Source organism: Notechis scutatus, chromosome Z (genome assembly GCF_049901735.1).
Source record: "Notechis scutatus isolate UNSWTSFEM ecotype Mainland chromosome Z, rNotScu1.2, whole genome shotgun sequence".
Classification (NCBI taxonomy): domain Eukaryota; kingdom Metazoa; phylum Chordata; class Lepidosauria; order Squamata; family Elapidae; genus Notechis; species Notechis scutatus.
In genome coordinates this window covers 9,891,291-9,916,181 of record NC_142025.1, presented here as the reverse complement: position 1 = coordinate 9,916,181, position 24,891 = coordinate 9,891,291, and the positions used below count along the sequence as shown (strand labels likewise).

The 24,891-nt window shown below is 38.7% G+C and overlaps 1 protein-coding gene across 6 annotated transcripts in view; it reads left to right on the top strand.

The window, feature by feature from the left end:
* Nucleotides 1-24,891, top strand: part of LMBR1 (limb development membrane protein 1) — a 76,699-nt gene that overhangs the window by 25,973 nt on the left and 25,835 nt on the right. For all 6 annotated transcript variants that reach the window (XM_087946243.1, XM_087946242.1, XM_087946241.1 and 3 more), the window contains 4 exons: nucleotides 10,101-10,140; nucleotides 16,625-16,764; nucleotides 19,223-19,326; nucleotides 24,327-24,453. In XM_087946243.1, coding sequence (XP_087802369.1) covers nucleotides 19,273-19,326; nucleotides 24,327-24,453 — 181 coding nt within the window. In that variant the 5' untranslated portion in view covers nucleotides 10,101-10,140; nucleotides 16,625-16,764; nucleotides 19,223-19,272. The remainder of the gene's footprint in view (nucleotides 1-10,100; nucleotides 10,141-16,624; nucleotides 16,765-19,222; nucleotides 19,327-24,326; nucleotides 24,454-24,891) is intronic.

Genomic DNA, 24,891 nt, shown 5'->3' with positions numbered 1-24,891 from the left:
CATGCAGTTTCTACATACGGCCATAATGAAACCTACCTATTACAATTGTATATTGTAACAGTGGTAAATTGGTCACAATCCATTTTATGACTTTTTTGTGGTGTTTGTTAAATGAGCCAATGGTTCGTTATGGGTGTGATTTTCCTGAAAACCAGAAGCACTGGGTTTTGGCAAAATGATCATAAAACACAATCAATCACGTGGCCAGGAACGCTGCAAATCACCTAAAATGTGGCCATATTGCCAAGGGCCCAAAATTAAATCATGTGACTACAGAGGGGGTTCAAGCATCAAGACTTTAAATCTGGGTTATCCCTTTATGGGTCAGTCATAACTTTCAAAGTCTATCTGTATTGGAAAATTGAACTAGGATAGCCATTGCCTATTTAAACTAAAGCTTTTTTTGCATATATGCTTACCGTTGACAAATTGTTTATAACTCTGTTAGCACCCTATTGTGGTTGGGTGGAATCAAATAATTTGTTCCAGTGTTTGAGGAGTTTAAGAAGTCCTTATTGTCAGTTCTATGAGTAAAACAGGAAATTGAAGTAGTATTCCATAGGAATATTAGAACCGTACTTAATTGCTATAGGCTGCAGTAATAGAATCTTGCAAATTTACCTGTGTTTTCTCTTCTCTTCTTGTAAACACCCAGGGAGTTATATTGAGTCAGTCTTTCTTACTTTTTTCTGCCCTAGACTTAATGCATGCTTCTTCTGGACCTGTAGTTCTCCCATGAGCTGTTCAGAGCATCCAGAAGTGGAAGATGCTTCAGTCTCTTCTGGAAAGGCTGGGCTTAAAACTCCAGGACGCTCCTCCTCCTCCACTGGACATCTCCTCAGCATCCCCCAGTTTTAGCTTAGCCTTTGTGGTAAGAGGTTGTGTACTCCTGACTGGAACGGTTTCTGATTCAGCTAGTCAAGATTCAGGTTTGCTCTTAGGTTAATTTGGCTGGCAAATTTCCCCCCTATTAATCTGGCGATTTCAAGGCTTGTGGCTCTATTAGATTATCACCCAGATCAGTTGAGAGCAGCTCTTTGTGACTGGCCACTTCGCAGGCAGTCTGAGACGGCCGCTTCAGGCAATTAGCCTATCTAACTCCCCAATCGTCTTATCTTTGCGATCTTGCTGGAATGCTCGCAGCCGCGGCTCACTTCTTACAGGATCATTTGTCTGACATTTTGGAGAGTCAGCAGCAGCGGCTCGTAAAACTGCTCAGGCATTTAACATCGGAGTTTCTGCCTTCCCGCCTTTTTAAACGGCTGGCTTCAAATTCGTGCCTAAATATTACAGGTGCCATTCCCTGCTGGTTTCCCTTCTTGGGGACCGGGGCAAGTACTTTCCCACTCCACTTTCCTGGGATTATTTCTCTCTTAGCCTGCTGGCGTTGGATAAGCAGGCTAGTCCTTAAACAGGATTCCCCCCGCAATTGCTTTTGGATCGTTACATTGGAGCGAAGCCTCAGGTGCCATTTCAAACAGTGGGATGTTTTTGACAGGAAAGGATCCATCCAGGACCTGTATAGCTGGTTTCCCTTGTTGGGGACCAGGGATCCTGAATATTTCTTGCTTGGAGTGTTTGGGGGGTTTCCCTTGCTGGGGACCCTTAGATACTGTTTCCCATATATACGGGCTTACATATAGATATAGGCATATGTATATATATGTGTGTTTATATATAGAGATATATATATAGACTTACACTCCTGGAGAAGTGCCCTACTTTCAACCACAGGGGTAGGCACCACCCCTAAGTACAAACAATAACAATAACAATAACAATAATAATAACAACAATAATAATAATGAAGTTAGAGACACAAGATTCAGTCCTCTACAATGGAAGGTGACAACGTCTTCCGCTCCAAGACAAATAAGTCCCGAGATAAGTCAGTGGGCCCCAAAAAGGCCTCTAAGGCGGCAGATAAAAATGCCCATAAATGGCACCAAGCCTTGGAAAGGCAGTGGCAGAAACGGACCAGGGAGGCGGACAAGATGGCTATGACACCACAATCGGATCAGGGCCCAAGTACATTGTTGGTGCCCTTGGACTTATCCACCCAGCCCAGACAGGCTATTTCTGGACAGCCTCCCATAGGCATATCTCCTCCAATGAGGACTGCCCGGCAAATCCCAGAGGCAACCTTCACCCCTACGGCCGCCGGTTTAAGACAGGAGGAGGGATTACCTGAGACTATTCCCATCGAAATGAGGCAATGGATGGAGATGGCCACACAAAAGGGCATTGTGGCTGGAGTTCAGCAATCCATCCGGACCAGACACTTTTTGGCTACTTCGGAAGCGGGATCCCTGTCTGCTCGATCCTTTGCGCATATGGGACATCATCAAACTCAGGTATTCCCCAATATCCCTGACATACCAGCCCAGGGTCTTTGGGAGGAGGTGGAATTAGATGACCAGGATGTTCCCATGGAGGTGGGGTCGATCCATCAGATGGACTTGGGGTTGTCAGAGGCTGACCCGCTAGAACGAGGAATGTCGGATGATGAAGGCCTCATTCCAGACCAACTTACCTTTTCTGGCCTTTTTCGTCCGCACTTCTTTAAATCTTTACTGTTCAAAGCAAAGAACACCTCTAAACTAGGCACATCAAGCCCTCATCCATTGTCAACAGGGTCTCAGGACGAATCCGAGGATCTAATATTCTCACAACCGGCTAATGAGGCAGAAACTATTCCTGTCCCTCGTATGTTTGCTGAATTAGTACAAAATCAATGGGCATCAGTAGCATCCTACCCAGCCCCAACAGAGTACGATAAACGATATTATAATTTGGCACCAAAGTTTTCAAATGTTCTCAAAACGCCGGAGGTGGATGAGCCCATTGTGGCACTGGCCTCTTCTTCAACCTTTCCCAACGAAGCCAAGGAAGCCCTGAGACCGGAGGAAAAGAGAGCAGAGTTGGCACTCTGTAGGGCGCATGTTTCTGACGCCTGGGCCATTAGGGCAGCTACAGCTGCGTCCTTTTTTACACAGTCCTCCCTATGATGGCTCTTTCACTTGAGGGATATATTGCCGGCGTCAAATGTCAGAGCCCACCAGGACATTGCTAAGATTATTGCAGTGGCAGAATTCTCTGCCGACGCCACATTTAATGCAGTCAAATTCTCGTCTAGAGCCATAGCATCTCACGTATCAGCACGGAGACTGCTATGGCTCAGACATTGGCAGGAGGATACCAAGCATAAATGCAAGCTGGCATCAGCCCCAATATCGGGGGATAAATTATTTGCCAGTGTCTTGGAGCCCCTGCTTATTGAGAATAGAAACAAGAAAAAAGTGCTTCCCCCTCTTTTTCGGAGGTCTGAAAACAGAATGCCCCAGTTGTTTCAAAGGGGTTCCTTTTGGACCTACTATCAAGGCCCATACGTTCCCAGATCGCAAAGAACATCAGGCTACAGACCCAGTTTTAGACAGGATAGGTCGGAATCTTCCGACAGAGGTCAGCGGGGAGGCCAGAACAGAAGAAACCCCAGAGATACCGGAGGCCAATTTTTTTGTCGCCCCAAGTGAGTCCTTGACAGCAACTCCCATTGGAGGGCAGCTAAAATTGTTTGCTGATCAACGGGACAGCTCCACCTGTGATGCGTGGGTCAGGGACTCTGTTAGGTTTGGTTTGGTACTAGAGTTTCAATCCTCCCCTCCGAACTTTTTCATTAGGAGCCCTAGGTCCACGGACCCCATTAAGAGAGCGTTGATGCAGGAGGCTATCAATCATCTTCTGCATATTCGGGCCATTAGAGAGGTCCCATCTGAACAATGGGGTCAAGGCTGTTACTCTCTATTGTTTGTGGTCCCAAAGAGTTCGGGGGCCTGGAGGGCAATTCTGGACCTCAAATGTCTGAACAGATCATTGGTTTCTCGAAAATTCAAAATGACTACTCTACAGTCCATTCTGCTCAGCATCAGAGAGAATGATGTCGTGACCTCTATAGATCTGACAGAGACTTATCTACATATACCAATTAGACCTGCTCACTACAAATACCTTAGATTTTGCTATTGTGATCGGCACTACGAATATATCGCCCTACCATTCAGTCTGGCTTCGACCCCTAGGACTTTTACCAAGGTCCTAGCGGCTTTGGCTGCCTCCCTCAGGATCAAATCTATTTGTTTACAATGTTAACTGGATGATATTTTAATTTTGTCATCTTCCAGACATCAAGCAAATTTGGATACCAAGATTACTCTGGAGACCCTTCAAGGTCACGGCTTTTTCATAAATTAGGATAAAAGCCATTTGATCCCTTCAACTAGGTTAGTTCATTTAGGGGCAGTGATAGATACCGTGGAGGGCAAGGTTTTTCTCTCTCAGGACAGGTTGAATAGTATCCAGTCTTTGGCCAGAGAGATCAGAGTCTTAAAGAGGGTTTCCCTGGCAGTTCTGTCTCAACTGTTAGGGAAACTGATTTCTTGTATTTCCATTGTGCCTTGGGCTCGATTCCATTCTAGAGATCTGCAATGGTTCCTGCTACCTTTCCAGCGATCTGGAAGAGCCACTTCCAACGTCCGGATAAAGGTACCGCACAATGTTCTCCAATCGCTCCGCTGGTGGTTAGAAAACACGATAAACAAGGGGTGTCATTTCAAGGAACCTTGCAGTGCAACGATTACAACCGACGCCAGCCTGGTAGGATGGGGAGCTCACTTCCAATCCCACACTACATAGGGAATTTGGACTATTTCCGAACAATCACAAAGCATCAACCTGTTGGAGCTGTGAGCAGTTCATCTGGTGTTACGCAGTTTTCTACCCCTTTTCCAATCACGCCACGTTCTGGTCTTGACAGACAATATCACAACCAAGGCCCACGTAAACAGACGGGGGGTACCCACTCCAAACTTCTGATGCTGGAGACGGACAGGTTGTTCAAGTGGGCCGAGGCCAATCTGTTGTCGCTCAAGGCAGAGCACATAGCAGGGGCCTTAAACACACAACCGGACTGGCTCAGCAGGGCCTCAATAGATCAGGCAGAGTGGTGCCTACACCCGTCTCTCTTCCAGGAAGCAGTGCGGAGGTTTGGGCAACTGGTGATCGATCTATTTGCCTCTCCCCGCAATGCCCAATTGCCCCGGTATATTTCAAGGTACCCGACTCGGGGGGCAGAGGCCGTCAACGCTCTGCGATGTCATTGGCCTCCCGGACTTCTATATGCTTTTCCTCCACTCCCTGTAATACCCAGGTTGATCCAGAAGTTATTGGAGGAACGAGCAGAATTGATATTGGTCGCCCCTTACTGGCCCAGGTGAATGTGGTTCGCGGACTTACAGGACCTGTTGAGAGAACAACCTTGGAAAATTCCACCGTTGAGGGTTTCCCTCTCGCAAGGGCCGGTACTTCACCCAGACCCACAATGGCTTAGCCTAGCTGTATGGAGGTTGAGCGGAACCGTTTAAGGCCCCAACAGATTTCAGAGGATGCCATTGCCACCATACCAGCATCCAGACGGTCCTCTACAAATTGTATATACGAGGCCACGTGGCCCGCTTTCTGTCGCTGGTGCTGGGGCCTAAGATCGACCCAACTGCCCCATCAATAGAACAATTATTGGACTTTTTACAGGAGGGGTTGACCAAGGGCCTATCTCCAAATACTTTACGCAGACAAGTGGCAGCCTTAGCCTCGGTGATATCCTGGGGTGACCTTCGTTCCATAGCGCACCATCCACATATCCGCAGCTTTCTTAAGGGTGCTGCAAACTTACGACCTCCTGTAATTCACCGCTATCCCACTTGGGAGCTCAACAAGGTGTTAACTGCACTTACAACTGGCCCGTTCGAGCCTTTAAGAACCGCTAGTCTCAAATTCCTGACATATAAGATGGTCTTCTTAATTGCGATCACATCAGCAAGGAGGATTTCCAAGTTGGCAGCATTGTCGATGAGAAAGGACCTGTGCGTGTTTCATGCGGACAGAGTGGTTCTCAGATTGGATCCATCGTTCATCCCTAAAGTAAATTCAGCCTTCCACAGAGTGCAGGAGTTGGTGCTTCCAAATGTTTGTCCGAAACCATCTCATAGACTGGAGCATCAATGGCATCGACTTGACGTTCGAAGGGCGCTAAGCATCTATCTAGACCGCATGGCGGCATTTCAAAAATCTGAGGCTCTATTCCTATTCTTCAGCCCATCCACTTTAGGACACAGGGTGTCGCCGACGACCATTGGTAGATGGTTGAGAGCCACCACAGCTAAAAGTTACGAATGCCAGTCCATCTCAGTTCCTAAGGGCATTACAGCCCACTCGACAAGGAGTGCGACAACATCAGCAGCATGGGCCACTCGGGCTTCCATAGACTGAAATCTGCAGAGCGGCGACTTAGGCTTCACCATCGCCCTTTGTCAGAAATTATAAAATTGATGTCTACGCCTCAGCGGACGCTTCATTTGGCAGAAGAGTCCTGCAGAGGGTCCATAGAGTTTAGGAGTGATTTCGATCCAGACGGAGTCCCTCCCTAAGGACAGGCCAAGCTTTGGTATGTCCCACTTCTGGATGCTCTGAACAGCTCATGGGAGAAAGGGCATTGGTACTTACCTGATACGCCCGTTCTCTGTGAGCTGTGAAGAGCATCCAGCCCCACCGTCTGGTGGGGTTCCGTTCTGGTCAGGGATCTAGATTAGGTGATGAGTCCCGGACTTTGGCACTCAGTCTTCGCAAAACTGGGGGACGCTGAGGAGGTGTCCCATGGAGGAGGAGGAGCATCCCGGAGTTTTAAGCCCAGCCTTTCCAGAAGAGACTGAAGCACCTCCCACTTCTGGATGTTCTTCACAGCTCACAGAGAACGGGTGTATCAGGTAAGTACCAATGCCCTTTCTAATATCTTTTGGCTGTATTCTTTGAACTCTTTTCATTAGCTTGCTACATGTACATCTTCTGCTTAAATTATTCAGTTTACCCTTTAAAAAAATCCCTTGATCTCCTAAAATTAAGTTAGTTTTCTCCATGGGGGGGAGGGAACCTTTTGGCTTGCTGGGTCTCAATGAATGAAGATCAATTGTTTTGGACCACATATAAAATATATAAGCTCATTGCACAGTCAGCCAGACATATAGACTGGATTTGGCATTTTATCCACCTATTGTGTCCTTCTTGATGACCTGGGATAGGCAGAGATTGATGTTTTATGGTATTAGAGATATCACCACAGGATATATGCTGTTCCGAGTAAAGTTGCCTTTTGCAACTGACTGATGGTGAATTTGTCAATCCTGATGGTGTTCAAGTGGTGCTCCAGTTGTATTTAAATTGCACCTCAAGTGCCTATTACTATTGGTTCTACTTTTGCTTTCTTTTGCCACAGTCTTTCAATTTTTATTTGCAGGTTTTTGTGTTTAATTATCTTCTTCACTTCTCTTCTCTTCTGCTGTTTTCAGGTACTGCCACATTCACTATCCAGACTTTTTTTTTTGTCTTTGTTATTGACAAGTTTGGTGTGTTAAGTGACAAATGCCTATCTGTTCGAACTCTAAAGTCTCAGGTACTTCACCTTACTTGTTTTCTATTACTTTTTCTATTTTATGGTCCCACTAATCCTTGCTTGCAGGCAAATGGTATTTCTTTCAGCTATTCCAATGCATCATTGTTGCTACTTTGTCATGTTGTTATTTGTAGTCAGTCTGTACAATCTTCTTGCATCAACATAACCAGATAGTCCATTTCTTCAACTTCTTTGCAGGGGTGACACTTGCTATCTTATGCTGTCTTCTCAATTATTGCTTTCTATGCATTTGTTTGTAAGGGTTGTTTTGTGCAATCGGAATTATCCCCTTTGTCTCTTTCTGTAACTTTCTTGCCCTTAGCCATTGCCAAGTCTTGTTATTATCTACTTTACCTGTTTTTTTTAATATACTAGCCATGTAATACACTATCTTCCCATGACTCTTTTCTGTCCTTCATTTGGTCCTTCTTGTAGGCCATTTCCAGTATTCAGTAAGCCTTCCTGGTCTACAAGCATCAGTGCATCTTTTTCACTCTCCAACAGATATTCTTCTATCGCCCCTTCTTCTTCAACCATCTGAACATACTTGCAACATTCCACCTATTTTCCTAGAAGTAGAGTTTGCCAATGTTGCTCGAGGATCCAGGACATGATTTATTGTCATTATTTTCCTACTCTTCCTATCTAGGGCTTTTAGTTCTGCTTGAGTCCAGTCCACTATTCCAGCTGTGTATCTAATGACTGAAATTGCCCAGGTGTCAATTGCCTTGATAGTATTTCCTCCATTGAACTGGAACTTCTTCACTCTCTTGATATATTTACTTTTAATCTTTCTCTTGGCTTCACTTGTGCTTGATGTTGTCAGCTTGAAAGGTATTTGTGGTGATCATCTTCTTCCAGATTCTTGATATTATTTCCATCTTGATTCCTCCAGTTTTCACTTATTTTTTCTGTGTTTGATGGCAGTCATAGTTCATGTATTGTCCAATGCTGAGCAGCGAGTCTATTTCAGATGATGTTTTTCCACGCAGCTTCAGACCGTCCATGTAAGAGGTGGGATAGCCTGGCGGATATTTTCGATATTTGATGGTCATGGCTTGAGTAATTCAGTATTATTGACAGAAAGATAATGTTCCTTTATTTTTTATATATATATTTTATTACAGTCTTGTGAAGCTACGTTTCTAACTATCCATGGTTGCATGCTCTTTGATGCTATGTTGTATGAAAAGAAGGACTATTGCATCTCTCTTACACTTTAGCTGGCTGCTTGAGAGTCCCTTGCAGGAATAATCTTTCATTGGAGGTTAAAATGTGCATCAATGTGCAAATTACTTTTCGCAGGAAAGACTGATAAGAAATAAGCTGGATTACCAAATTATTACTTTAGGTATTTTATGGTTGTTTGCAATTGATTATCTTATAGATACAGTATTCATATATTTTAAGGAGTAAATTAGCTTTCTCTTTCTGGTCACTAAAGATAGGATTTTTTTTTTATTCTATTGAATAATTAGTCTATGAAATGAATACAAGTTAATCAGGAAAGCATCCTAATCAATGATTTCTTTAGATCTGGATCCATGACCAGTCCAGAAATGTTCCTTTTGAACTCTGTAGGACAGTTCCATGGTATAAAAAAACAATATCCAAGAACCAAATTATAGGATGTAATTTTAACTAATATGTTCTTTGATTTGTTAAATGGAGTTTGTGTTATATTTTCTCTGGCCACTGTCTGTTCAAAAGAAAATCAAGATTTTTGTGTTATACTGCCACCTAGCTACCAAATTACTTCCAAGTGCTTTGTTTATATTTCATGAATAGTTGCGTGAGTATGATGCCGCTAGTAAAATAAGAATTCAAAATAGCCAATGTAATTTACAGCTATGTTACATGAATAAATCAATATATTTTAAAGAATTTAATATTAAATTCTATTCATGATTATCCAAATGTAATTTTCCTTCTTCATTGTATTAGAGGCATGCTTTATCTTCTAAGTGTTATCGCAGCATATATGCTTTTCTCCCACATGGGATATAAGATTTGCAAACCAGAAGTCGGATTTTGAATAGTGACCATTGACTATTGAATATTTCAAATTTATGGATTAAAATCAACAAGAATAAATCAGGATATACTTGAGCATTATGTGTCTATTCTTTCAGAATTGCCATTCTCATTTTATTGCATCTAATGTCATTGAATTGCTGCTCTGTGATGATGAACATTTCTAAGTCCTGATAATAGCATCTTTTAATTTACTCTACTGTATGATAGAGTATTATGCAATACTATATGATTGACCAAGGACATCTAAATAATTCTCAAGTACTTAAGGTTAAACAGCTTGCAATTCCATTGCTAAACCTTTTAGCAAAGAACATTTTAATGCAAACATTGGTGGAACATCACGTTAGTGAAGACTGCAGAGTCAAAGATGACAGTACCCCCCTACCCGCATGAATTTGAAATTTGTGAAAGGACAGCCAAATATTAGAATGAAAGACAAGTGCATTTTAAACTTTGATCATGCTACATATTCTCTTTGCCAATTGCTATTAGACAAGAAGTAAAACACTTAACAATGGCCATGGTACCAAATGTAATCTAAAATGTGCATTTTTTTTTTCAGATGAGCAAGAGGATGAAGATGCTATTGTCAATAGAATTTCGTATGTATATCTTTACTTTCTCTGTAGATTTCAGAACTATGCAAATATAGCAACTCAAGAAAGAATTTCCCTGTTTATGGTTCAGGATGATAAGCATTGCTGATTGTAGTAGTGCTGAATGTTTACATTGTTTGGAAAGCATTTCTAAATAAAATACAATACTAGCATCTATTTTGCATAGCTGTTCTGCTCACATTTGTCATCATCTCCTTTTAATGACCCCTTAATAATCCCTTGCGATGTGGAGTCTGGGCAACTGAATGGAGCTGAGTGTTTACTGGCCGGATGCCCTTCCTGTTGCCAATGCGGAGTTATATTCAGCAGATATATTTTCGTTGTGCCCAGAGAGAGAAATATCTGCTTCTCCCTAGGATCAAACTCACTCACTTCTGATCGTGAAGTGAGAGCTCCACCTCTAGGACACCACCGCACCACTCTATTTTGCTCACATTTATGTGTGAACAAAATAGGTATATGAGGAGCACATGTGAAGATAGCTTGTTCTTTCCAGATTTAGTTTTATTTAAGGCAAATCTGTTGAAAACAATGTGACTTGGGTACAAAAGTTTTAATGAGTGAGTTCTAAATTTGATGCAGACCATCTTCCCTAGAAAATCAAAGGGCTTAGAATATGGAAGGCACTTCTAAAATTATTAGCCACTTATTGATTTCTATGTAAAAAAATTATTCACCTTTTTAGTGCTTATACATTAATGAAAGTAGATGTTCCAATTAAATCAATGTAATAGTTAAAAGAAAAATAATTCAGCTATCAAAATAGGGCATGAAATAAATTGAAATAAATAAAAAGATATGTACAAACTAGTGAAAGTTCATCAGATGCCAGTCTTGTCTTTTGGAAACATATTCAGCCCTTAGCTGAAAATTCACTTTGATCCATATTCTCTTTGGTCCATATCCAAGGTTTGATGGATTTTTTAAAAATAGAGTGTTGAACTATGCAGGTTCTTTTGGAAATTACATATACACCATTACTAATGTAATACATAGATGATGATGTTTAGTTTTTTTTTAAAGTAAATCAGTAATGTGCAGATTATATTTAGTTATTTGTTTTTAATTATTTTTTAAAACGCTGAGATTGCATTTTTATACAAACTTTTTTTGGTGATTGGATAAAGAATTGTACTTCCTATTTAGAAATAATGACTGGGATTATGTTGCTATACCTGTCAAAATATCCCTCTGGGTTAAGACCTTAGGCCTGCAATTATTTCCCTGTTGTTTGCATAGTGATACCTTCCATCAGAATGTGAGAAACATGTGTGGATGGCTATTTAGTTAAGTATAATATGATCATGCATTATCCTATTGGATTATTAATGATCAGCATCTCCTTTTGGAAGATTTGCCTGAACTACATTGCATAAGGTTATGGTTCTGATATATATTTAAATTTGCCAGCTTTTATACACTAACTATAGCAAAAACACTAATTTATATTGGTTAAATACCTTTTCTGAAAATGTGAAACTTAGTTTGGTAATATACAGGAACAAAAATATAACATATTTTGAGCTTTTTTTCTGTTTTATCAAAATGAAATTATTGGTCTAATTGCTTTATTCAAACTTCAGGTAGTGAACAAGACATTATAAATCAAAGCTATTAGCAAATTAGTGAAAATAGCTACTTCCTCCTGTGCCATTTCTGACAGCTGTTTGTCATGATCATTACCATTCATCCTGCCGATTATGAGAATTGGCTTTTTTTCCTTTTCATGTGACTAAGCTTTTAAATTTTGTTATTACCCTAAACCCCAAACGCACATAGGAATTTTAAAAAACCTACTTCTTTCTTATATTCAGTTTTTCATAATGGAATATTTAATAACAGATTTTTTATTTTTTGGATTTCATTATTCCTCGATCTGAAACATTTATGAGATGTCTTGATTATCACTACCCTGTGTAAGCTAGGTGACCAATAAATTTAATCAATCAATCAATCAGTATTTATCATCTGCTCCGTTTCAGGTAAGGATGTTATACAGAGCAGCAGTTGCCAACCAGTGGGCCGCAAGAAAATTTTGGTGGGCCGCAGAGAAATCTCACCCTCAGAGCACCCCCACAAAGCAATTAATCCAGGCTGTGCAGAAACACAAGGCTGCTCAGCCCACATGGCCTGCAGGAACCCTCCCCGCCCACTCACTCCTTACCCGGCAAACTTGTCTGTTAAGTTGCTATTTTTCCTTTTTCAGACCATCATTTGTTCTGCTGTGCTGGGACATTTAGATTAGCTAGGAAGCAGGAAATGGTTGGATTTCTTGCTTTCTAGCTAAGCACAGCCAAACCTCCCTTAGGACTGAAGGTTTGCTTGCAAGCAAATTCAGTGCAGACTTCATGGCAAGCAAATTTGAGAGACTGAGCTAGCCGATGGCAGATAGATCGATCACTGAATGATTCTGTGAGCAACTCAATCTGCCTGATTTGCCTGATTTTGGGTAAAAGTTGCTCTTTTTTATAAAAAAAATCAATATTTACATGCATGGTATGTTGTGAGTTAATTTTGTGAGTTTGTTTGCTAAGCAAATTTTATGAGTTTGCTTGCAAGCAAATTTTATGTGACAGACTGAACTAGCCAATGGCAGATAGATCGATCTCTGAATGAATCTGTGATTCTGTGAGCAACTCAATCTGCCTGCCTGCTTTGCCTGATTTTGGGTAAAAGTTGCTCTTTTTTTATAAAAAAAATTCAAAATTCAGAACCGGTTAGTGGTCCCTGGGATCTAAAATTACGAGTTTGGTGGTCCCTGAGGTCCAAAAGGTTGGCGACACCTTATACAGAGTACAGAGATAGTAAGCTAAAGAATTAAAGGTATAAGAAAAGAAGAGATGGTTAAAACATGCCATCTGCCCAAACTATTCAGTACATCCCTTCATATCTTTCTGTCCTTTCGAACCATCCGTTTTTCCACCACATCGACATACTCCTTCAGATATGGTCTTTTGTCCTTCAAACGTCCCTTTCATCAGCTCTCTTCAACCATAACTTTCTCAGGCTTCCCCTTCCTCTTGACTCATTGATTCTTCTTTTATATATTTGTTTTGCAATCTGATCCACATTCGTTCTCTCTATTTGACCACACCACTTCAGTGTATTTCTTTCATCCCAGCCCCACATTTTTGTATTCACCTCACATTCAGTCAGCACCTAATAATTTCAACTCTTTATCAACTTTTGTTAACACAGATTTAAGTACTCAACTGCCACTGAATTATTCAGTTGATTTTATGTTTTTCCTGAAAAACACAGCTCTCACTTCCATGTAGTAAAAAGAGGCAGGATATAGGCATGGTCCTATATACCAATCCCCCCCAACAAGTATTCATTTTTTGTAACCATCAATGCACTGTCCACTACTTATCTGCCAACCTTTGCACACCTTAACATTTGTCCATCATCCCGCCTTTAAAAAATGTTCTACCAAGATACATTAAATTATCTATTTGCTCTGGTTTTTGTCTTTAATAAATCAGTGGCAATCCTCAATTCCTCTGATACCCATCATATGGTAACAGTCAGTTTGATTTTTAGTGGAAAACGTACACCAAACTTTCCAAATTTTGCTTATTGTTACCTTTTTCACCTTTTTGATAATAATTCTGTGAAACACCACCCCAAGCACACATTAAATCAACCTCTTTGTCATTTTTGCATTCGGTGTTGTGCCTTTCCCATTGTATAGGAAAATAGAATAGTATTCTTTAAATTATCTGGCCCAATATAGTCTTTACATATATATTAAATGTACACAATCATTCCATAAGCAAATCCCATTTAACAGTTTCTATATGTGATCTGAATTGCAATCTTATTATTTTTTAACAATGATATCTAGTATTTTACTGAATGGTAACATGGTGTTTAATTCAGTTCCATTCCATGAGATATCACTATCATTCCCATATAAATTTCTAAAATATTCCTTCAATCATTCCAACTTTAATTTCTTTAAATAAATAAACTAACAAGGGAGGCCCAGGAGCCATCTCTTCCCAAGTTACGGTGATATAGATCAACTTTCTTCCAAGGGGATCAGAGGAATGGCCAAGTATCTATTGATTTGGGAAGGAAATAAACTCCGAAAAAAAATCTAGAATTTTAAACATACGCTCTGATTTCTGTATGCCATTTTCTGCCTAGATATGACACCCTCCCTGGGTATAAGAAAGATACACACGTTATTTAACCATTGTGAGCCTTTTGTTGAGTAAGTTCAAAGCTTGAATATGGGACTAAGGTGTTCCCATATTCACAAAGTGCTGTGATTTACATCTGGACCTAGGAAGAAGTATGATCTCTGGATTTGCCCATCCTTAACTTTTAATGGCAGGAGATCTATACTAGACTAAAGATTACATTGTGGCTACAGATATTTTGCAACCCATGTCAGTTATGATACCAGTGTCCTGCTCCAGTATCAGAGCCAGGCCAAATGAAGCCCTCAGCCAGATATGGAACTCACTAGAATAGGAGTTCCTATTCTACAGTAGAATAGAATCTATTATAGCCAGTATCTCCTGTATCTTATCTGATCAATTATGGCTGAAGCAATTTTCTGTAATTATGGTTGAAGCAGCTGCAATAGCTACTGTTCTCTGTCTCAAAATACCAGTCTTTTGGCCTGATGACATTTTTTTTTGGAATTGGAAGCAAATCTATTACATTTCTCACTCAATATGAATATACATTTTCAATATGAATATGAGTCCAGAAGCCTTCCCCACCCACTTTCAGTGGTAAAAGTATCGGGCACTTCTCAGCTGACAAGAATAGATTTCTAAGAGCATAGATTCTCAGATATATCTTTATTATAGAAAAGCCATTATGGAAGAACCCTCTGGCCACTGCTGTGTATGAAAAGTTTGCAGTCAAAATTCATTGTTTAAATTATTCCATCTCTTTCTCTCAGAAGCTTTTCAAAATGAGTAAGTAGAAGAAGTGTCCTCAGACTTCTTTGATCAAACAGCTTTCTGATAGTTGTTAAGAGCTTTTAATTCCTTAAAGAATTGAATCCTTTTTTCTTTTCTTACAAAAGCCTAAGGATTCTCACACATATAAAATGCGCTGCTTGTACAAGTTCTCCTTAAACATTTTTGAACTGTGCATAGCTCTAGAAAATGCACTTGGATGTTTCCCCCCTTATATAGAAAACAAACCATTGTATTTTAATCCTGTCAAGTTCTTGAAGCAAAGTCGGTAACTGCAAAGCTAGGTACATTCAGTTGTTCAAGTTACTGCAGTTCTTCTGGTTATCTTCCAGAAGACAGTTACAATTCCTGAAGAATTGCAGAAACTCTAAAATATCTGAATCGGGAAGAGGGGTTAGAAGTTTCATGTACGTAGCTGGGACTTTTCAGTTATCGACTTTGCTCTAAGAGCTTGATAGGATCAAAATATATTGGATTGTTTTCTATTTGGGTTATATTAAGGAAAAAAACATCCTAAGCAAATATCAGTTGCTTTACTTAAAATTGGATTTTTAATGAGTTAATCTCTCCCCCAATAAAATCTGTGGCTGATATCAAAAAAGCTTTTATATGCACTGCTTATAGATATGCTTACTGAGAGGTTGTTTTTTTCTTTTTTATCAATTGTTCATCATCATTATCTCTGAGAAACTTGTTTAAATTTTCCTTAAATTCACTGTTGGGCTTCCCGTGAGTGGCTTAGATTTAAATTTATAATAACGTTATTGTCACTTTAAATGGACACTTGGCATACATTAAAATGAAATGTTGTTGCATGCAGCTCTCAAAGGGTTACCACTTCCAATATACACTACATAAACATGACAAAATAGATAGATAGATAGATAGATAGATAGATAGATAGATGATTATGCATATACCCACATACCCACAAATATATGACAGAGAGAAACAACCCAGTAGTTCGGATATGTACATGTATATGGCAAGAACCCAAATATTGCGAGTTTATCAGATGGATGACATAGGGAACAAAGCTATTACAGAGTGATGAATAGATATCTGAAAGAGATTAGCATCCATTTGCCTACAAAATAAGCTGCTGCAGTCCTTGACTTTTGAGATAATATGTCTGCTTTTTTGGGGGGGATTGATAAGCCCAGTTCTGGTCTTCTCCGGTAGAGGGAGTGCTTTCATTAACTCTGGACATATGTTGCTTGCTTGAGCTGGCCTAGTTGGGAAGTACACATTTTAAAAAAAATTTAAACCTGTAGGTGAAATATAGACGACTATATGGTGAATCAGCATCGAGAAATTTACTAGAGTATCAGCCTCATAGGATTTTATTTTTAACATAGGTTCACTTATATTTGCAGAAAAATTTCTTCAATTGATGCAAATTATACGGCATTTATTCCACTTGAAGCATGGTAGCTTATTTATGCTTTTAAATAAAATATTTGCTTAAGCTTCTGTTGGTTTTAAAAGTGTTTGAAAGAGACTAAAAATACTACCTCTTTGTGTTTCAGGCTGTTCCTAAGCACTTTTACTCTTGCAGTTTCAGCAGGCGCTGTGCTCCTCTTACCTTTTTCAATAATTAGCAATGAGATTCTGCTTTCTTTTCCACAAAGTTACTATATCCAGTGGTTGAATGGTTCTCTAATTCATGGTTAGTATGACATCATGTAATATTGCTACTTGAATTTGTAATATGTTATAGCTTGTCATTGCCTTTAAAGGTAGCATATAGGTAGCCCTCAATTTACAACCATCTAAAGTTACAGCGGCACTGAAAAAGCAATTTATGACCAGTCCTCGCATTTATGACCATTGCAGCACCCTCCCCCCCATGATCAAAATTTGGGCACATGGCACCAGTATGCATTTCTGAGAGTTGCAAGGTTATGTGATCACCATATATGGCCTTCTTGCCTGCCTTCCAACATGCAAATCAAGGGGGGAAGTCAGATTTGCTTAATGACAGTATGATTCACTTAACAACTGCAACTATTCCCTTAAGAGCTGTGGCAAAAAAGTCATAAAATTGGGGGCAGCTCATTTAACAATCGTCTTTCTTAATTCTAGTACCATTTGTCGTTGTAAATTGTGGACTACCTGTATATGCCTCTTATCAGAATTATACAGGTATGGAAGACGGTTGTGGGAATAAAGTGGACTAGAAACATATGGTACTTGGAGGATGTTTAATAAATTAATGATGTGTGGGATCTGATTATTTTAATAGAATTTGGAAGCCATATAAGGAGATTGTGTGTGAATTTTCTTAATAGGCAGTAATATAACCAACATCTTCAAATACTGGAAGTGAACATTATGTAAAGTTAGAATACAGGGGTACCTTGGTACTCATTGTTAATTGGTTCCTGGAGGCGTGATGAGGACCAAACAAACCATGTGACTTTACACGTGACCCTTTGTTTCATCTGGAAAGGGTAGTAAGTCAGAGGCAGCTTACACCAACAAGTTCTAGCTTGTGTGTCAAGTACCAAACAAATGACAGGTGCCAAATTTTTCACCCATCCAAATGTTTTGAGCCACAAATTTGATGAGTCGAATTCCGAGGTATGATTGCATATGTTTCCCTGGTGGTCTTCAGTCATTATGACATGGATTATTTTTACAATTATTTCTTACTCATATTTCCATGGAAGATATTTTTAAAGGAGTTTCGCAACCAGTATGAAATAATTGATATAGCTATTTTTCTAATCAGAATTTATTTTCAAAATCTTAAGAAATGTTTAAACCTAGTGTTTGTGTGTTTGAATTTGTATTTGTATGAATTTGTAATGATTGTGCCATTTTTATATAATTATTTTGACAAACCCAATATGTATGTTGTTTTAAAGTAAAGACAAAATGGAAATACCTCACCCCAGATAAATGTGTTCAGCTTTAAATCTCAGTATACAAAACAAAGGGAAAAATGGTTTAAGAAGCCCTGAAATTCTAAAAATACATTTGCCAAATATTAATGTTTCTTTTTCTATTTCATATGTGTCCAGCAGATGGAGATAGAATATAGTACAAATTGCTCACAGATACACAGACGTGTATACTTTCATGCCTGAAAGGATTGTAGGCAAGGCTGAGGCTTTATCAGAGCTGGTGAAATGCTTAATTTCACTTTTTCTTAATAATAAATACTTTAATGTGATACTGCATCAGACAGAAGCTGGCAATAATTTTGTGCTTATTGATAAAATTTCTGATATACTGTAGTTTTCTCATTAGACAGACGTATATTTTTCTCTTAATACATTCAGCAACCTGTATGTCACCTTGTGTTACACATTCTTTTGATGTTAAAGAATTATCTTCAGAGGATTGTTATGATGGTTCAAAGATAGGTGTGTAAATCTGTGTCCTGTAGTAGTAATAGCAGTATATCAGGCATAGTCTAAAACAGATTATGCATGCAGGATATTCTGTGAAGGATTTTTTTTCATGCAGTTTTTGCCTGAACTGCTTGGGTCATAGTCTTATTTAGAACTTTAAATGAGTCAGTTGTGCTTCCAGTAGTAACTTTCAAAGAATCAGGCAATGTTTGATAGCTAATAGAAGGGTTAACATTTGCGTTTGGTATTCAGTGTGATACATAATATGCTTTAAGAATTATTTGGAGGTGGGAGCATGGGAATGTAAAAGAGGCAGCTGCTTTGCCTTTAATGTGACTCCTTAAAATAGCTGCATTTGCTTTTAGAAACCTGAAAAGACTTTTCACCTATTTTGAAACACCTTGAAACACCTCATGAAACATACCGAGCTCTAATATCTACTGTAGAATCTTAAATCTTCAGAGCAGTGAATATATCAGGATAAATTCTGTGATTCTGCTGCTAACATATGAAAGCTAGTAATTACCAAGCATGTCTGGTCAGCATTTGAGAATGCATTTTAATTTGTGGACAAATACTTTGCATGAAAAAAATACAGCTTACAGAACCAGAAATGTTTTCAAGACCATCTAAAATTGCTGTGTTTACATCTTAAAAGATTGCCAAGAGGGGAAAAAATTAAAAGTAATTTTTTTCTGGGATATGTTTAAAATTCTGCTGCCTTTGAGAAACAATATATTGATATATTTATTTTCTTGTTTTGTTTAGGTTTATGGAATCTTGCTTCTCTCTTTTCTAATCTTTGTTTGTTCATATTGATGCCCTTTGCTTTCTTCTTCCTGGAGTCGGAAGGCTTTGCTGGCTTAAAAAAGGTGCGTAGCTATTATATATTCAGCGAACGGGATAACAGAAATACCATGTGATGGGGGGGGATACTTGCTACTTTCTGAGCTTGGTTGTTTTCTTAAAGATGTTTTGTCAGAGTACTAGGTAACATCATCATCATGTCAATATCTATGGAGATTCTCAATCATCCAGGTCATGGTTGTGTCAAAGGTGCTTTTTCAGAAGGCAACTGGACTCTTTGAAGAAGGTTTGCTTCTCATCCAGGAAGCTCTGACTTGGATGGTGTAGAATGGAAGGATTTATATTCCTTGCTGGTCATTTGCATTATTTTAGAAAGTCATTGATTTGTCCATGTCTTCAGGGTCACGTGAGTAGTGCAAATGGGCGTGGAGCCTTCTTGGAACTGCTGAAAGAGCAGTGTTGTGGAGCTGCGCTTTCTGCACTATTGAGCACAGGTGCCGGTTGTTTGGGGATGAGACTGTGTTGTTTGCATCTCAGCCCGAAGCATCCTGCAGAAAGCACAGCTCCACAACATAGTACTTTCAGCAGTTCAAAGACTGCTCAATAGCTCAACCAAAGAACTTCTGAGACCTTTTTCACCAATACTGACATGTGTTAACATTGACACCAGAATATCAACTGACACAAACCTCACTCCTAATTGGTATTGATGATGTTACCTAATTTGGGCAATGAAACATCTGCAAGAAAACAAAGTTCAGAGAGCACCCAGGACCCCCCCAACTTCAACCCTGAGCTACAAATATTTTCCTTTATTGATACCATGTGATCACTGGCAAAGTTTTATCTAAAAAAGGGCAAGCTGTAAAAATCTATGGTAAAGGTGTTATGTTTGAGCTAAATCTAATAGAATTTGACTTGTACAATAGAGGAAGTCCTCAACGTAGGACCACAGTTGGGACCAGAATTTCTGTTGCTAAGAAAGACAGTTGGTAAGTGAGGTGCCAACTGTTGCCATGGTTATTAAGTGAGGTACTGCAGTTGTTAAATGAATCACACAGTTCCTAAGTATATCTGGCTTCTCCCATTGACTTTGCTTGTGGGAAGCTTAAGTGGGAAGATCACATGTAGCTATTATATATATGACCCTGAGATGCTGCAGCCATAAAAAAACAACAACAACAATATTTGACCATGGGGAATGCTGCATTGTAAATACAAGTACTGGTTGTAAGTCACTTTTTTTAGTGCCATTATAACTTTAAATGGTTGCTAAATGAATGATTGAAAGTCAAGGATTTACCTATAGTTTTTTTTTAACATATAGTAGTAAAAATGAAGTAAAAATCCCCCATTGTTTACATTAGAGTTATGAACAAATTGCAAATATTTAACTATTTTTAGTATGGTTTCTACTATTGAATAAGTATAATACGATATGGTGTAACATTTTGAAAGAGGAGAAGTGCAGGTGTAAGCACAGATCATTAAATACAGACAGCACTCAGATTTTCATATACATTAACTTGAATAATAAATTCATAATACATTTGTGACTATTACATGTCACTTTATTCAAAATTCAATCAGACTGAATTTGATCCTATTTTCCTTTTTACAGCATTCATTTAACCTTGTCAATTAGAGTTCCCTGTTCCATTTTGATATTTCAGATGGTCTGGTTTATCCTAGTTCACTGCAAATGAACAGTCTGCTGAGGCAGTACTTTGTTTGCTTCTTACCTCTGTTCTCCATGCAAGTAGATAAAATCAATCTAGAAGTCTTACTTTATAATTTCCAAACCAAGATTTCTGATTTGGGTTGCTAAACAGTCTGGTACTCATAAAGCAACAATAAATCTTATCAGTATACATTTATTCTACTGTTTTGGGAATGTTTGACTTTCTGTAGAAGTTTGCAGCTACATTAAGAAATCAAACAATTTGGCAACTAACCTGAAAAAAATCTGGGAGAAATCTAACGTGGACTCAAATTCTCTATACTGTTAAAGGATTAATCATAGCAAAAACAGTAGGAGATATGAATGGGAAGTCTTCAGATATGTTTTCTTCCTTATCTATTCTTTATCCTTACCTATAGAATTGATTTTTATTCCTTTCATGAAAGGGTTTCTCAAAAAGAACATGAGGGCCATGCTGAATATATTTTAAAACACATTTATTTCAGTATAGCATTCTGATAACTATTATACTGAAGCCTACAAATAGGACATGAATTGAATGTAATCTTCCTACTCATGTTCTCCCAACAACTGGGAGTCAGGCAGTTGATAGTACAGGAAATATAAGGAGACTTTGGTAGTGAATAGTTGAAGGTGGGTAGATGCAAATCCTTATATCTGAAGTTGACCCCGGGGATAAGTTGGAGGTACTAATTGGTATTCAGATAATCCTTGACTTATGACCACAATTGAGCCCAAAATCTCCTGGTTTAACTTACATAAAAGTGACTGCACTATATTTATGACCAGATGACTTTAATCCCCTTTTATAGCTAATGTCAGGCCTTCAGTATTAAAGAGACAGAAAAACAAGTAGGAAGTAAAAAGAAATATGTCTCAATGACGCTTCATTGCATTCCTTCATTAGGGTTGCTTAATGTCTATGGAGATTCTCAGTCATTTAGGTCATGGTTGTCCCAAAAGTGCTTTTTCAGTGGCAACAGGACTTTGTTTTTTCTTCGAAGACGTTTTGCTTCTCATCTAAGAAGCTTCAATTTTTTGCCATTGACAATCCATAAATTGCTGGAAATAAAGGATTAAGGAAATGCTGCTTAGGGTTAGTGGCACATAGATGTTCTTGGTAGAGCATCTGTGAATGAAAGGAAATTAGATATTGGAGAAACAAAAAGGAAGAATCCTGCTGGGAGTTTTTCAAGGAAATTTAGCCTGAGTAATATTTTGATCCTAATGTTTGTTACAAAAAGATACAGCATTCATTTGTTACAAAATGAAACAGGTGCTGTATGTCAACTGTAACCCTATCACTGCTATCTTTTCTACATTGAATTCTGAAAACATTTTCTGTTTAAAAATGAAACTGGTTGGCCTTATGTTTTAATATGCAAGTGACAGACTGTTGCTGAATAGATACATTTATGAATGCATAACGGTGCATAAAATTAGGTTAGCATTTTAACAAACCTGGTGACAACACTACTTCACAATATGCAAAAATACATTTTAAAACCTGCTGTTAACACTGTAAATTGCCTGCTTCATAACTGTGACAATTTTGGTCAATACCCATTGCTGGCTAGCTAGAAACACCGTCCTAGAGTGTAAATGATCTCCAAAAATTTCCTATTACTTGAGCCATGGACAGCAAATATATAATGTTTGCTCCTACTGTTAGTTATCTCAATGTAGGTACTGTGCTTGATTTTAAATTATGGTACAGGTAGTCTTTGACTTATAATTCATTTAGTCACCATTCAAAGTTACAATGGCACTGAAAAAAGTGACTTATGACTATTTTTTACACTTGTGAGCATTTCAGCATTCCCCAAGGTCACATGATCAAAATTCAGTTGCTTGGCAATTGGTTCATATATATGCCTGTTGCAGTCCCGGGGACATATGATCTGCTTTTGCGACCTTCTGACAAGTAAATGGGGAATCCAGATTCATTTAACAAGCTTGTTATTAACTTAACAAATGCAGTGATTCATTTAACAACTGTGGCAAGAAATGTCATATAATGAGGCAAAACTCATTAAACAAATGTTGCACTTAGCAACATTGAACTGTGATGGCATAGTGGTTAGAATGCAGTACTGCAGTCTACTTCTGCTGATTGCCAGCTGCCAGCAGTTTGGCAGTTCGAATGTCACCAGGCTCAAGGTTGACTAAGCCTTCTATCCTTCTGAAGTCGTTAAAATGGAGAACCAGATTATTGGGGCAATATGCTGACTCTGTAAAACCGCTTAGAGACGGGTGGGATGCTACCGGTTCAGCCCGGTTCTATAGAACCAGTAGCTCTGAAGAGCAGCAGACATCGAACTGGTTCACTGCTACGACCTTTTCTTCATCTGTTTGGCCCACTCGTCTGCCCGGGCTCTTGGCTGTCCTTTATTTCCTGCTTTTTCAACGTCAGCTGCTTTGTGCGGCACAGCTAAGGTTGAAAATGGAGGAAAGAAGAGGATGGTCAGCTGTCCAGGAGGCACAGCTGATGCTTTTTTTTGAAAAGCTCTACACCCGCGCGCAAATCACACAATCACCGAACCGGTAGTAACACCGGTTGAATCCCACCCCTGCTCAGAGAGACCTAGAAAGCACTGTGAAGTGGTATGTAAGTCTAAGGGCTATTGCTATTGCTCTAAATTTGGGCTCAATTATGGTCGTAACTTGAGGACCACCTGTACTTAACAGGCAATTTGGAGCCCTTCTGTTAGCATCTTGGCACCGTAAACTTTGGACTGGAAGTTCTAATGTGAGTTGGTTGTCTTTTGCTCTATAACAACACATCTCTTCAACTAATTTCAACTCATCTCTTCAGATTTAGGAGCAGTGTTACATTGGCATCATTTATGCACCAGTACTAACGTACAGTGGGAATAGAAGTTGAAGTTATTTGAGTGATATTTTTTTAAATTATTTTCTAGATTTTATAATGGCTTTTTGTTTGACGCTATTACATGGAGAAGATAACTTTTTAAAAAGTATTGTTGTAAGAAAATTTGTAACTGAATTTGCCATAATGTACATATTAATTTCTCAGAGTGATTTGCTGTGATAGGAAACAAATCTTTATTATTATTATTTGTTTGAAACTCAAAGCATTGCTTGCTGACATAGCTACCAAATTGAATGTCTTAATGAAAAAAGCCTTTGTGAAACTAATATGATTAACTTTAAAGAAAATGAAGTTAAAATAGTACATTAAGGATTGTAATTTTTTCTATATTTCTATATTTTTTCTATATATTTTTTCTCCAAGGTATTTCAATTTTAGTTGGTTCCTCAAAAAGCACATTTTAAGTGAGTGTCAATATATCTATGTTTGTATCTATTTCTTGTTTACTATGTGCATTTTTTTAAAAATAGGGAATCAAAGCACGTATTTTGGAAACCCTTGTTATGCTCATTCTTCTTGCGTTGCTTATTCTTGGAATTGTATGGGTAGCTTCAGCTCTCATTGACAATGATGTTGCAAGTATGGAGTCGTTGTATGGTAAGAAAATCTTTCCTATGTTCTGCTTTTCTAAAGAAAGGTAATCGAGTAGCCATTAGACAAAACCCTCTGTTTTTTTTTTATAGGCTAACTTAAATTCTAAGCTTTTAAAATATTTTTATTTCTTCCCATCTTATGTTTCACTTGGGATTGAATTTGAGCTAATTGTCGCGTGGGATAACAGTGACTATTTATTTGTTTCTTAGTATCAGAACTGCAAAATATCATAAATTGAAAAATGCAGGAAATACTAATGAAAAGATTGTAATTGAGGGCAAGAAAAAGTATTTTGGTTTTGGCCAGAAATTGAGACTGAGTCTTCTAGATGATATGTGCTTCTCAGAGAGATTAGTTTTCCGATTTAAAAAAAAATCATTTGAAGTGACAGTGATTGCCTTTAATCAACAATATTTTTATTAACAAGAATGTTGCACAAAA